The sequence below is a fragment of the Aedes aegypti genome, chromosome 2 (genome assembly GCF_002204515.2).
Source record: "Aedes aegypti strain LVP_AGWG chromosome 2, AaegL5.0 Primary Assembly, whole genome shotgun sequence".
NCBI classification, from domain to species: domain Eukaryota; kingdom Metazoa; phylum Arthropoda; class Insecta; order Diptera; family Culicidae; genus Aedes; species Aedes aegypti.
The window spans coordinates 112,874,770-112,884,723 of record NC_035108.1 but is presented as its reverse complement, the minus strand read 5'-3'; the positions used below and the strand labels follow the sequence as shown (position 1 = coordinate 112,884,723).

The 9,954-nt window shown below is 39.9% G+C and overlaps 2 protein-coding genes across 2 annotated transcripts in view; one reads left to right on the top strand and one right to left on the bottom strand.

Moving 5' to 3' along the window:
* Positions 1 to 1,778: 1,778 nt before the first annotated feature.
* On the bottom strand, positions 1,779 to 3,160 carry LOC5567984 (adrenodoxin-like protein, mitochondrial). Its single transcript, XM_001657755.2, has 3 exons — positions 2,882 to 3,160; positions 2,751 to 2,802; positions 1,779 to 2,335 (listed from the first exon to the last, which is right to left on the bottom strand). The coding sequence occupies exons 1-3, from the start codon at positions 2,973 to 2,975 to the stop codon at positions 1,984 to 1,986; spliced, it is 498 nt and encodes a 165-aa protein (XP_001657805.2). The 5' UTR covers positions 2,976 to 3,160; the 3' UTR covers positions 1,779 to 1,983.
* Positions 3,161 to 7,195: 4,035 nt separating this feature from the next.
* The window catches only part of LOC5571696 (putative mediator of RNA polymerase II transcription subunit 12), a 99,427-nt gene continuing 96,668 nt past the window's right edge, over positions 7,196 to 9,954 (top strand). Inside the window, exon 1 of the mRNA XM_001659789.2 lies at positions 7,196 to 7,864. Within this exon, the coding sequence (XP_001659839.2) occupies positions 7,457 to 7,864 (408 nt within the window). The 5' untranslated portion in view covers positions 7,196 to 7,456. The remainder of the gene's footprint in view (positions 7,865 to 9,954) is intronic.

Here is a 9,954-nt window from a genome sequence, read left to right as displayed (position 1 = left end):
CAAAATTTCTTCTCTTTTAGGTGTCGGCCATGGTAGACGCGTCACGCGAAGCGACGCGAAAATCCTTTGGAGTTTGACATTTCATTATTAATAATTGTTATTCCTTCCCGTGCAATTTTCGCTTCGCTTCGCAATTCGCGTCTACCCTGGCCGCGCCTTTAGAGGGAAATATTATAAGCAAAATTTTGGCCTTAGTATGGGTAGCAAACTATCACCCTTGTTAGCAGATGTTTTCATGAGCGACTTCGAAAGTAAAGCTCAGAAAAACAAACTATTTCCACGTATTTGGCGGCGTTATGTAGATGATGTTTTCGCACCAGTAAAGAAGCGTTACTTGGAACAAACGCTAGCAATGCTCAATTCCCAGCATACAGCAATAAAGTTCACGTTTGAAAAAGAGATCGATGGAAAGCTACCCTTTCTCGACATCATGATCAATAGAAATGACGATGGTACGTTGAAGTTTGGTATCTTCCGAAAACCTACTTCAACAGACAGGTACATCACTTCCGACTCTAACCACTTTGGTGCCCAGAAAAAAGCTGCCTTTCATTCAATGGCTCACCGGCTATATAATGTGCCTATGGATAAGAACGAGTTCGAGGAGGAAAAAATCCGAATTCAAAAGGCAGCTGAAATCAATGGATATAACAAGGTGTTTGTGGAAAAAATTCTCCAAACACACAAACGTAAAAAACACCGCCGCACTATCACGACGCTGAAACCAGATACAGAAGACATCAAACGAATAAGCCTCCCATTTTATCCAAAAATCACAAATCCGATTAAAAACGCGCTCCAACGACAAGGATTTCAAGTTGTGCACAAAAGTGAAAACACTCTGCGTGACCTTCTGTGTAATCTAAAGGATAAGGTTCCGCCAGAAGAGCTGTCAGGTATATACCAAATACCTTGCAAAGACTGTCCGGCGGTTTACATTGGTCAAACACGTCGCAAAATGAAAGTACGTTTGAAAGAACACAGAAGTGCGGTAGAATCCAGTAAACCGAATGAATCAGGCGTGCTTGCCACTGCATACTGCAGCTTCCAACCACACAATCAATTGGCAAAATGCGAAGCTCATTAAAACAGTGAGGAAACCTATACAGTTGAACGCTTGGGAGTCAATGTTCATCGCGAATACCCAGGAACCATTGATGAACGAAGATGACCCTCCAATCACATCGTGTCTGTTAAGTCTAGCAGACACGACAATTACGTAACATCTCTTCGACCTGGACGAGTACGAACACCGTACGAAAATACAGCGTAATCAGTCGGACATTGTCCCGAAGATGGGCTATATCGCGCCCAAAACCGGTCGACGAAAAGGTAATTTTTAAAACTTTTTGACGATTTGTAAGAACGATAAGTGTTATGTCTTGTCTCCGTCGCGTCTCGTGAATACCTCTATATATCCCAATTTTTCAATAGTTTAGTCATGAAAATCAATAGTGTTCATTGTTGGAGTAGATTCGTAGAAAGATTTCCAATCGATTGGTGCAAGAATCTTGAAAATCTATCCGGGCGTTAGTAAGTTATTAACAGTTAAAATATAACAATTTTCGTGACGCGAGCAATTTTTCGTTTTTCGAAATTGTACCCCAGTATGTTGTCGTAAGACGTTATCCAACGTCAAAAAAAAAACAAAATACGTCTCTATCCGAGCAAACGATCTCTGAATCGTCAACTCCACGCGCTTACCAACAGAGCTATTGTAGAATCAAATATCGACGGTCGAGAATTTTTCGTGTTTGAAATTTTGAAAGAGTACAGAATTTCGTTTCGACAGTATTCACGTTACTGTGGCAACATTGAAAATTATGTCTTTATTTCATAATATTCAAACTCTAAAACCAAAGAAGCTCGATTTGCTTATAACAATGTATAGTAACTACTACCTATCATATCTACAAAATTCGCTGCACTATACATAGAAAACCCCCAGCGAACCGGGGGGCTCTGCCCTTTTGTCAACCCCGTCTAATGCGGCTTCGGTTTGTGCCCGTCCACGTAGAAATTCCTGGTCGCTTGGGGCAATTGCAGTTCCAAGCCTTCGAGCTCTTTGGTCAGCACTATCTGGCAACCCAAGCGGGAATTTTCCTTCAAGAATGGAGCCATGTCTAGTAGATCGTCTTCTTTCTCCTCCGAGGGTGGCAACTTGTTCCCGTAATCCCCCAGCACGTAAACGTGACACGTTGTGCAGGCTAGGGACGCTTCACAGGCGCCCTCCATCTCCACGCCGAACCTGTGGGCCAGATAGAGCACGTTGTCGCCTATTTTGCCTCGAACCGGTATTCGCTTTCCGTCCTTGTCGATATAGGTGATGTTGACCCTGAAATCGGATCCAATGAAAAATATTTCAGGAAAAATATTTGCATAAAAAACACAAACAAGAACCAAAAAGAGTCTGAAGAGGAATCAAGAAAATTAGAAAAAAAAACTATCAGTGAACAGGAAATAAAAGTTTTATTCGTCATAGAATCTGACCAAGAAATCCCCCAGAAAAAGTTTGAGAAATTTCATGAGAAATGCGTTCAACAACGAAGATGCATCGAAGCCAAATATTAATTTTTCTAGAGCACAAATCTAGAGAACCAGACAGCGGTTTGAGCTGAAAACTTGTTTGATTGATCACTCGCTGGTGGTCGGTTTATCTCAAATTATTTTAAAATTAATGTAGCTCTAGGGAGCGCTACCATGGGAGAGGATTAAATGTGACCTGCTACCAGCCCTGTCCGATTACTCACACTTCATTTTCGGTTTTGGGATCCTGCCATTCATATTCTCCATGCAAGAGATCTGAAACAATGAATGGTTGTTAGAGTAAATCTTATTTCGTAATATTCTTCGATCTTTGGCGAGATTCAACCTGACTTACATCGCGAAAGATGGACATTGCGTGGAATCAGTAAGCAGTGCCAGCTACTGTAGAGATTATGGGCCAAATATCGTACACTGTTTGAGATTGACATTGTTACAATTGATTCTAAGGTGCTTTTTATCTACTAGTAGACTAAACTAAAGTGAGTAAACGACCTCCGGATAGGTTTAAACGTGCACTATCTTACGACTATCGGTATTGGATTGATAAGAGCTCCGGCTCCGCGAATCGAACCATTCAAAAGCATTGCGAATTCGAGACTCAAAACAAACGTGCAGAAAGGAGAATCAATTTGGTGACAGATCGAAAAGTAAACTTTTCGTCAAATTACTGTGCACACAGCTCTATTGACTGCACTGAAATTAATTTCAATGTCCATTCTACGAGACGTTTAAGAGGAAAATAACCATCATCGTTATGGGTTCATTCAAATATAACGTAACGCAAAATTTGTCAATTTTGGACCCCCTCCCATCCCATCCCATCCCATCGTAACAGCTTGTGTATGGAAAATTTTAAATTTTTGTATGGACCGTAACACTATATAAGACCCCCTCCCACCCCCTGTTGCGTTACGTAATATTTGAACGGTCCCTAAACAGATTTTCAAAACCATTGTCTTACTTTAAGACCAATAAACATCTTGTAACGGTTACTGTTAATGTATCAGAAATAGTTGCTTTTCTGTATAACTATATGTACTTCAAAGCTGTTCACCATTCAAGCAAGATATGGTGGAAATATCCCGCCACCATTCGGCAAATTGTTTTTGTTTAAATTTGTGCAACACCCTCACACATTTGCATTTGACAATATTGAACTACATTTTAACAGTTCGCAAATAGTTACATTTTGTTGGTATTTATAGCGTCATTTAATCTAGCGTTGAGTGTAGAAAAAAATCGCCGTCCGATTGCCGTCGAAAGAAAAACTGTCAAGCTGTATAGGCCTCTGCACTGTTTTGATTTTGCATGGGATTTTGACATTTACTGGCCTTGTTGTTTACAAATTTCGTAAAAGAATGAAAGGGAGAGGAACATTTTTGTGCAGAGCCCCATTGTTCACTTCTTATTCGACTATTAAAACTTTTCAAAGCTTGCAATTAATTTAAAAAAAAGTCAAGTTAGGCTTGACAACTGCGATCGACCCAGTAAGTACATATCTTTCGCTAATATGTTGGATGTTTGGTGCAAACCCAATCCCCGGAGGAACTGCGCACCAAAATCGATACCGCTGGCCGGATGGAGGAGGAAATCACCAAACTGTACAACGAAAAAGTAGCCAAGAAGCGGCATCAGATAACCCGGCTCTACACGCCCGAAAACATTATGAACACCCTTGTCGCTCAGCCGATCATTGGCGACGCTGTATCCTCGCAGCTGACGTTCATCAACAAGGTTTCGGGAACGGAACTGGAAGTTTCCAGGAAAATTATTATACCAAACCCTTCCAGAAGACTTTCACGGTTACAGCCCAGGGGTCCAGATAGCCGTAGCGGTAAACGCGCAGCTATTCAGCATGACCATGCTGAGGGTCGTGGGTTCGAATCCCACTGGTCGAGGATCTTTTCGTAAAGGAAATTTTCTCGATTCCCAGGGCAAAGAGTATCTTCGTACCTGCCACACGATATACACATGCAAAAATGGTCAATCGTCAAAGAAAGCTCTCAGTTAACAACTGTGGAAGTGCTCATAAGAACACTTATCTGAGAAGCAGGCTTTATCCCAGTTGGGACGTAACGCCAGAAAGAAGAAGCCCAGGGCGACAAGTGGAAGATTGCGAGTGATTGCTGCGCTGCTTCCGGTTGCTGGATGCTATCTTTTAAGGGAATCGATCAGTACATGGATGCTTTTGAAGGCGATATTCCGTGAGTTTCAGAAAGAATGAAATAATATCCTTGAGGTGGTATTTAACTTTAATTGAATCATCGCAAGGCTGGTAGCGGATCTGGTTTTCTATTTTAATTCGAGTCTTTAAAAACTGCAAAATTAAGAGGTTAATTACGTGACTATTCATCTGATTCTTTTAAAAGAAACTATGAAACAAGGAATACCTGTGCTCTAATAACGTACCACTGAAGTCAGTTATTTAAGAGACTATGATGATTTGAGTAAATAATTAATCAAGTTGAAGCATTATTTTTCTTTTCACGTATTCATTTGCTTCATTATTTATTATTTATTGAATTCAATTCAAATATTTGATTTTTAAGTGTTATATTACATAACAGTATAGGATATAGTAAAAATACAATAAAGCACCGTAATCCAATAATTATCCATACGTTATTTATTTCCCTTAGAAACATATGGTTCAAATGTATCTAACACTGTTTGGCTTACATTAATTTTGCCGGAAAATGGACAGTATATCTACCATTTGGAAAACTGTTGATGAGAAATTTTGTTCGAGAAAATCGACGTTTTCAAATGGTTACATAATTTAACCGCCTACTCCCCATATGTATTGTGATTTTCCTATTACCGTTTATCGAATTGTTAAAAACGTTTCGGATTTGGTGGATATACAGTGGGGATTCGCTCGTTGGAGCTCCGCTACATGGAATGACTCGATAGTTGAATGTTTGTTGATTGGAAAGTTCAGCTTTTTACGCTGGCTATAAAACGACAAGGGGTGATTGGATTTAGACATTTCTTGTCCACGTTTTTATAGCGAAGTCCAAACAGGCCATGATTCGAGTTTGTTGATTAGATTGTCAAAGATTTTCACAATATTTGTTCTAATTTTTTCGTATTATATTGTATATCCACTTGAATGTTGGATTATCCCTATTTATGAGACTGTTCGAAACAGTCGTCGGGAATCAAGGGGAATCTCAATGTATTCCATCCAGATCAAATAATGTTGCCAATGTTGTTGAAACACATTGTTATGATAACTATACATACCTTACGCGTAATAAACTATTGCCACTTAATGGATTTTTTAATTGAACCTGAATTTCTAGCACTAGAAACATTTATAACGAGCTGAATTTTGTTTAGTGAAAGATACTTTTATAAACATTCCATCCAACCACCCCTCAGTTTTCGCACGGTGAAGTCGGTAGCTGAGTGTCAAAAACAGCTGTTTTGGAAATCTAATCCAACGCCCACTCTGCTGTCCTTGTTGCTCTACTTGAAAGAGTAGCGGTGCACGTTTGCGCGCGAAAACTTTCTCGCTCATTGTTGCTGCTAAATCTGACAGCGACTGTTTCACCGACCGTTTCAGACGACGACTGTTTCAAACGGTCGTGAACAGTTAGGAACTGAACGGTCAATAATTCTACAAATAGTTTTATTCTTTGGGCCTATTCACAAATTTCATAACGCTTCAGGGGGTGGGTGGGTGTCCGAACGTTGTTACGGCTCATACAAAAATCAATACAAAAAGCGTCACGAGGGGGTGGGTGGGTGTCCAAAATGGCCAATTTTAGCGTTATGAAATAAATGAACAAGCCCTTTTACTATTTCTAGAACATTAAAACTGTCTGGTTCTCTAGAATTGTGCTTTTGAAAATTTAAGGTTTGGCTTCGATGTATTGCTGTTCGCGTTTGACGTGCAAACCCGGTCTAACGGGGCTTCAAATGCGGTAACATAAAGTAACCAAAGGATACTTAGCAACCATGATCCATATCATGCCAACCTAGCAAAGAAAATGATTTTTTGACTTCGCCTTCCTTGTTGAAAATCTTACCGCGTTTGGTGTTCCCGTATTTGATATTTGCATTTCAAACGCACACAGCAATAGTGGTTTATGCGCTCGTGTACATACACGTTACATGTCACCAACACTACTTAAAGATTGCTGGTTGAAAATATAAACAAAGATCAGCTGTTCCCAGCAAAATCAAATGGCGGTATTTTCAACCAGCAAATTTGCGCACGTGTTTGTGACACCGCTCGGCGAGAGCTCAATAGAGGTCCCCAAGCAAACTGCCACGAACACCAACGCACAATCAATCTTACACAAGTCGATTTCCTCAGAATGAAAACGTATCGATGTTTGTTTGACGTTATTGAGCTTTCGGTCAACAGCAGGCCAACAAGGAAGTGGTTGTTTTGCAGCAATTCTGTTTATATTTGGATTCTCACAGCAAACAAAAGCAATGTTGTGACAGTTCTCACAGCAAACAAAGAAAATTTTGTCAACATTGCACTACTACGCAGGCAACTGGATGGGTCTATATCTTCACGTTGATGTTTCGAAAGGATTGGCGCACAGCTCTAGAGAAAACGATGTTCGTTAAATTTTGACATTCTCTTTTCGTTGCGCGTCTTCCGTCACTTTTTCTTCCCTTCCTCATCTTCCATGTTTACTTCTGTACAGAACGTCACTGCGGTTGGAGGTGTTTCTCTTTGTGCGGTTTGTGAGGGGCGCTTTCTTAATTACTTTCCACCATCAAAAATTCATATAATTCATTAATAATAAGTTAATATTGCTGAATCGTCGCGCGCTCGAGTCGATAGTGTTGCGGAAAAGTGTGTTCAGACGGTTTTAAACTAGCGAATCGGTGTGCTTCAGTGAGTGTTTGTTTAGCGGTGTCGGGGACAAAAGTGACCTCTTTCGAAATGATGCAGCAACCCGTTTCCATCAAATCGGAACCCGATTGGAATGATTTGCTTCTGCCGGAACCGGACGGTAGACAGTATGGCCTGCATCCGCAGCAGCAGATGCACTATAACCCACTGCCACAGGCGCCACAACAACACCATCAACCTCCGCAGCATCCGATGCAGCAACAGCAGCAGCCCTCGATGAGAAATGGCAATCTTCCGGGCAGCTTGCAACAGCAACAACCTCCCCAAAGTCAACAGCAAGCACCTCAGCAGCAACAGCCCCAACCACAACAGCAACAGCAGCAACAACCGTTGTCCAATGATCCGGTGGACAATGAACCATTGGACATCATAGAAAATGTTGATTCGGACGATAATGACTTTGCAGAGGCGGAATCGCTCACTCTGCAGCAGTATAAGGTAAGTGGTCCACAAATACTCCCCCTTGCCAATCATGAGACCCAAAGCATCCCTAATCGATTACGATGGGGGTTTAGGTGGATTAACGGTATACTTGTGCCCCATTTTGGTCCATTTTTGGTCCAGATTGTGGGGTTCCCAATTGGGCAAGCAGAACCTCTCTCCTAGCTCCAGCCTGCAAAAACATAAAATTAATTATCCCTTGTCTGTCGTGGTCATACGCATGCTCCCTCCCGTCTTCGTCCGTGAATGGCATCAATCCGATCCGGTGGTGGCCGTGCCTCACGTACACACATCCGTCCCGAACTGCTCTACGAACACATCGAAGCGTACGCACGTGTAAACAAAAACGCTTACAGTGTCGCCGCCGATGCTCGAGCCGACTTCATTATTTACAATAAACTATCTATCCTCCACATCTTTCTAATGCTACTTTATGGCAGGGTTTTTTTTTCTACACAAAAGGTGGATTTGGGAATTGTGGGTGTGCGTACATTATAAGTGTTTCTTTTTATGAGAAAACTAAAGTCGACTTTAAAGACTGTACCGAAAAGAAATTTGCAACATTCGTAATGCTTGTTCTCCAAACTAAATTTTAGGGTATATCATATGTTTTTAGACAGGCTACGGGTAAGTCAGTCTGGAAACGGCGATTGATTTACTGCATAATGTCACTTATATGCTTTATGTCTTACTGCTTTTTTTTAGTTTTTGTGGATAAAAAGCTTATGAAGTGCAGCATTAAGGTGTGGCCTATTTAGAATTGGAACATACACAAATTGGAATAATTTGGATATAATTCAACCAAAATGAATTAAAATATTTATTCCCTTTTACAAAAAAATGACGGACTTTTCCCGGAATACCGTCGTTGGAGGTGAGAATGGGTCAAAAAAGGATATGTACGATTTATTTATTGAATAACTATTGCAATTTAACTCCAATTAACTTCAAATTTGGTGTATATGTACAATAACAATCGTTCAAAAAATTAAAGAAAAATATTTATTCACAGCGGGCACCACAAGTGAATGAAAAATGACCCAATTTCACCCCATAGAGGGGGTTACATTGAATCACTGTAATTGAAATAACTTGTTTTTGAGAATATGATTGCAAATTCATTCACAGCTGAAAAATATTGATGAAATACGATGCAAACAAGACGAAAAGATATATAAAATGTTTCGCAAGTATGATAAACCCACTTAAAAGAATGTTTAACCTAAAAAATTGAAGAGATATGAGAAAAAATGTGTAAACCCAACATTTATCGTATGTATTTAGAAAGAATAAATCTTAATGAAAAAAGGTAACATCCAGCATCGTAAAATGTCAATCGTAAAAGTAAAAGTGGACTTGCAATTTCATTTACTATCGTTCTTGCGTTTGTGTGAAAAAATCAAATGGATTCCGGAAAATACGTGCGAAATGTAATGAAACGACATTCAACCTTCCACTAATATAACGATGCGTGATACTTTGCACAGGAGAAATTTAATGGAGTAAATTTTCTCTAGTTTCAACATACAAGTTTATTGATATAGTAAACAAAAACTACTATTTCTAAAAATGTATATTGTAATGAATTATGCGTTATAATATGTTCCCTAACATATGAATCATAAATTTTAGTAATATCAGCGTTATTAGCTGAACTATTTCATAAATCATATTTTTTCGTTTTGACCCAATCTCACCCCCTAGACCCATTGTCACCCCCATCGACGGTACCATTCATTAATTGGCGCACAGTATTTTCATCCATATTTTTGACAATTTCATCCCATTTCGGGCTTACAGTTCGTGATGTTTTAGCGGTACTTCCATTTGCTCTCAGCTTCCGCTTCATAATAGCCTAAAATCTTTAAAATTCTGCTGGATTGAGGTCAATTAGGTGGGTATCAGGCATCATGAAAAAATCCTTAAATTCCGTCAACACTTGATCAAACAGCTTCATGGTATGGAATCTGGCCACATTTCTCTATTTTTGTTCCCTATTTGGTTATCTGCAGACATGATATGATCGAAAAATTTAATATCCGAAGACGAATGCACGAATGCAGACGAATGCTGCAGCACCAAACTTT

Excerpts from the sequence above, each read along its gene's own strand:
- LOC5567984 (XM_001657755.2), bottom strand. The coding sequence starts at position 2,975 with ATGTCAATCTCAAACAGTGTACGATATTTGGCCCATAATCTCTACAGT. Across the intron at positions 2,803-2,881 it reads CAATGTCCATCTTTCGCGAT|ATCTCTTGCATGGAGAATAT; the intron begins GTAAGTCAGGTT and ends TCATTGTTTCAG. Across the intron at positions 2,336-2,750 it reads CCCAAAACCGAAAATGAAGT|GGTCAACATCACCTATATCG; the intron begins GTGAGTAATCGG and ends ATCCGATTTCAG.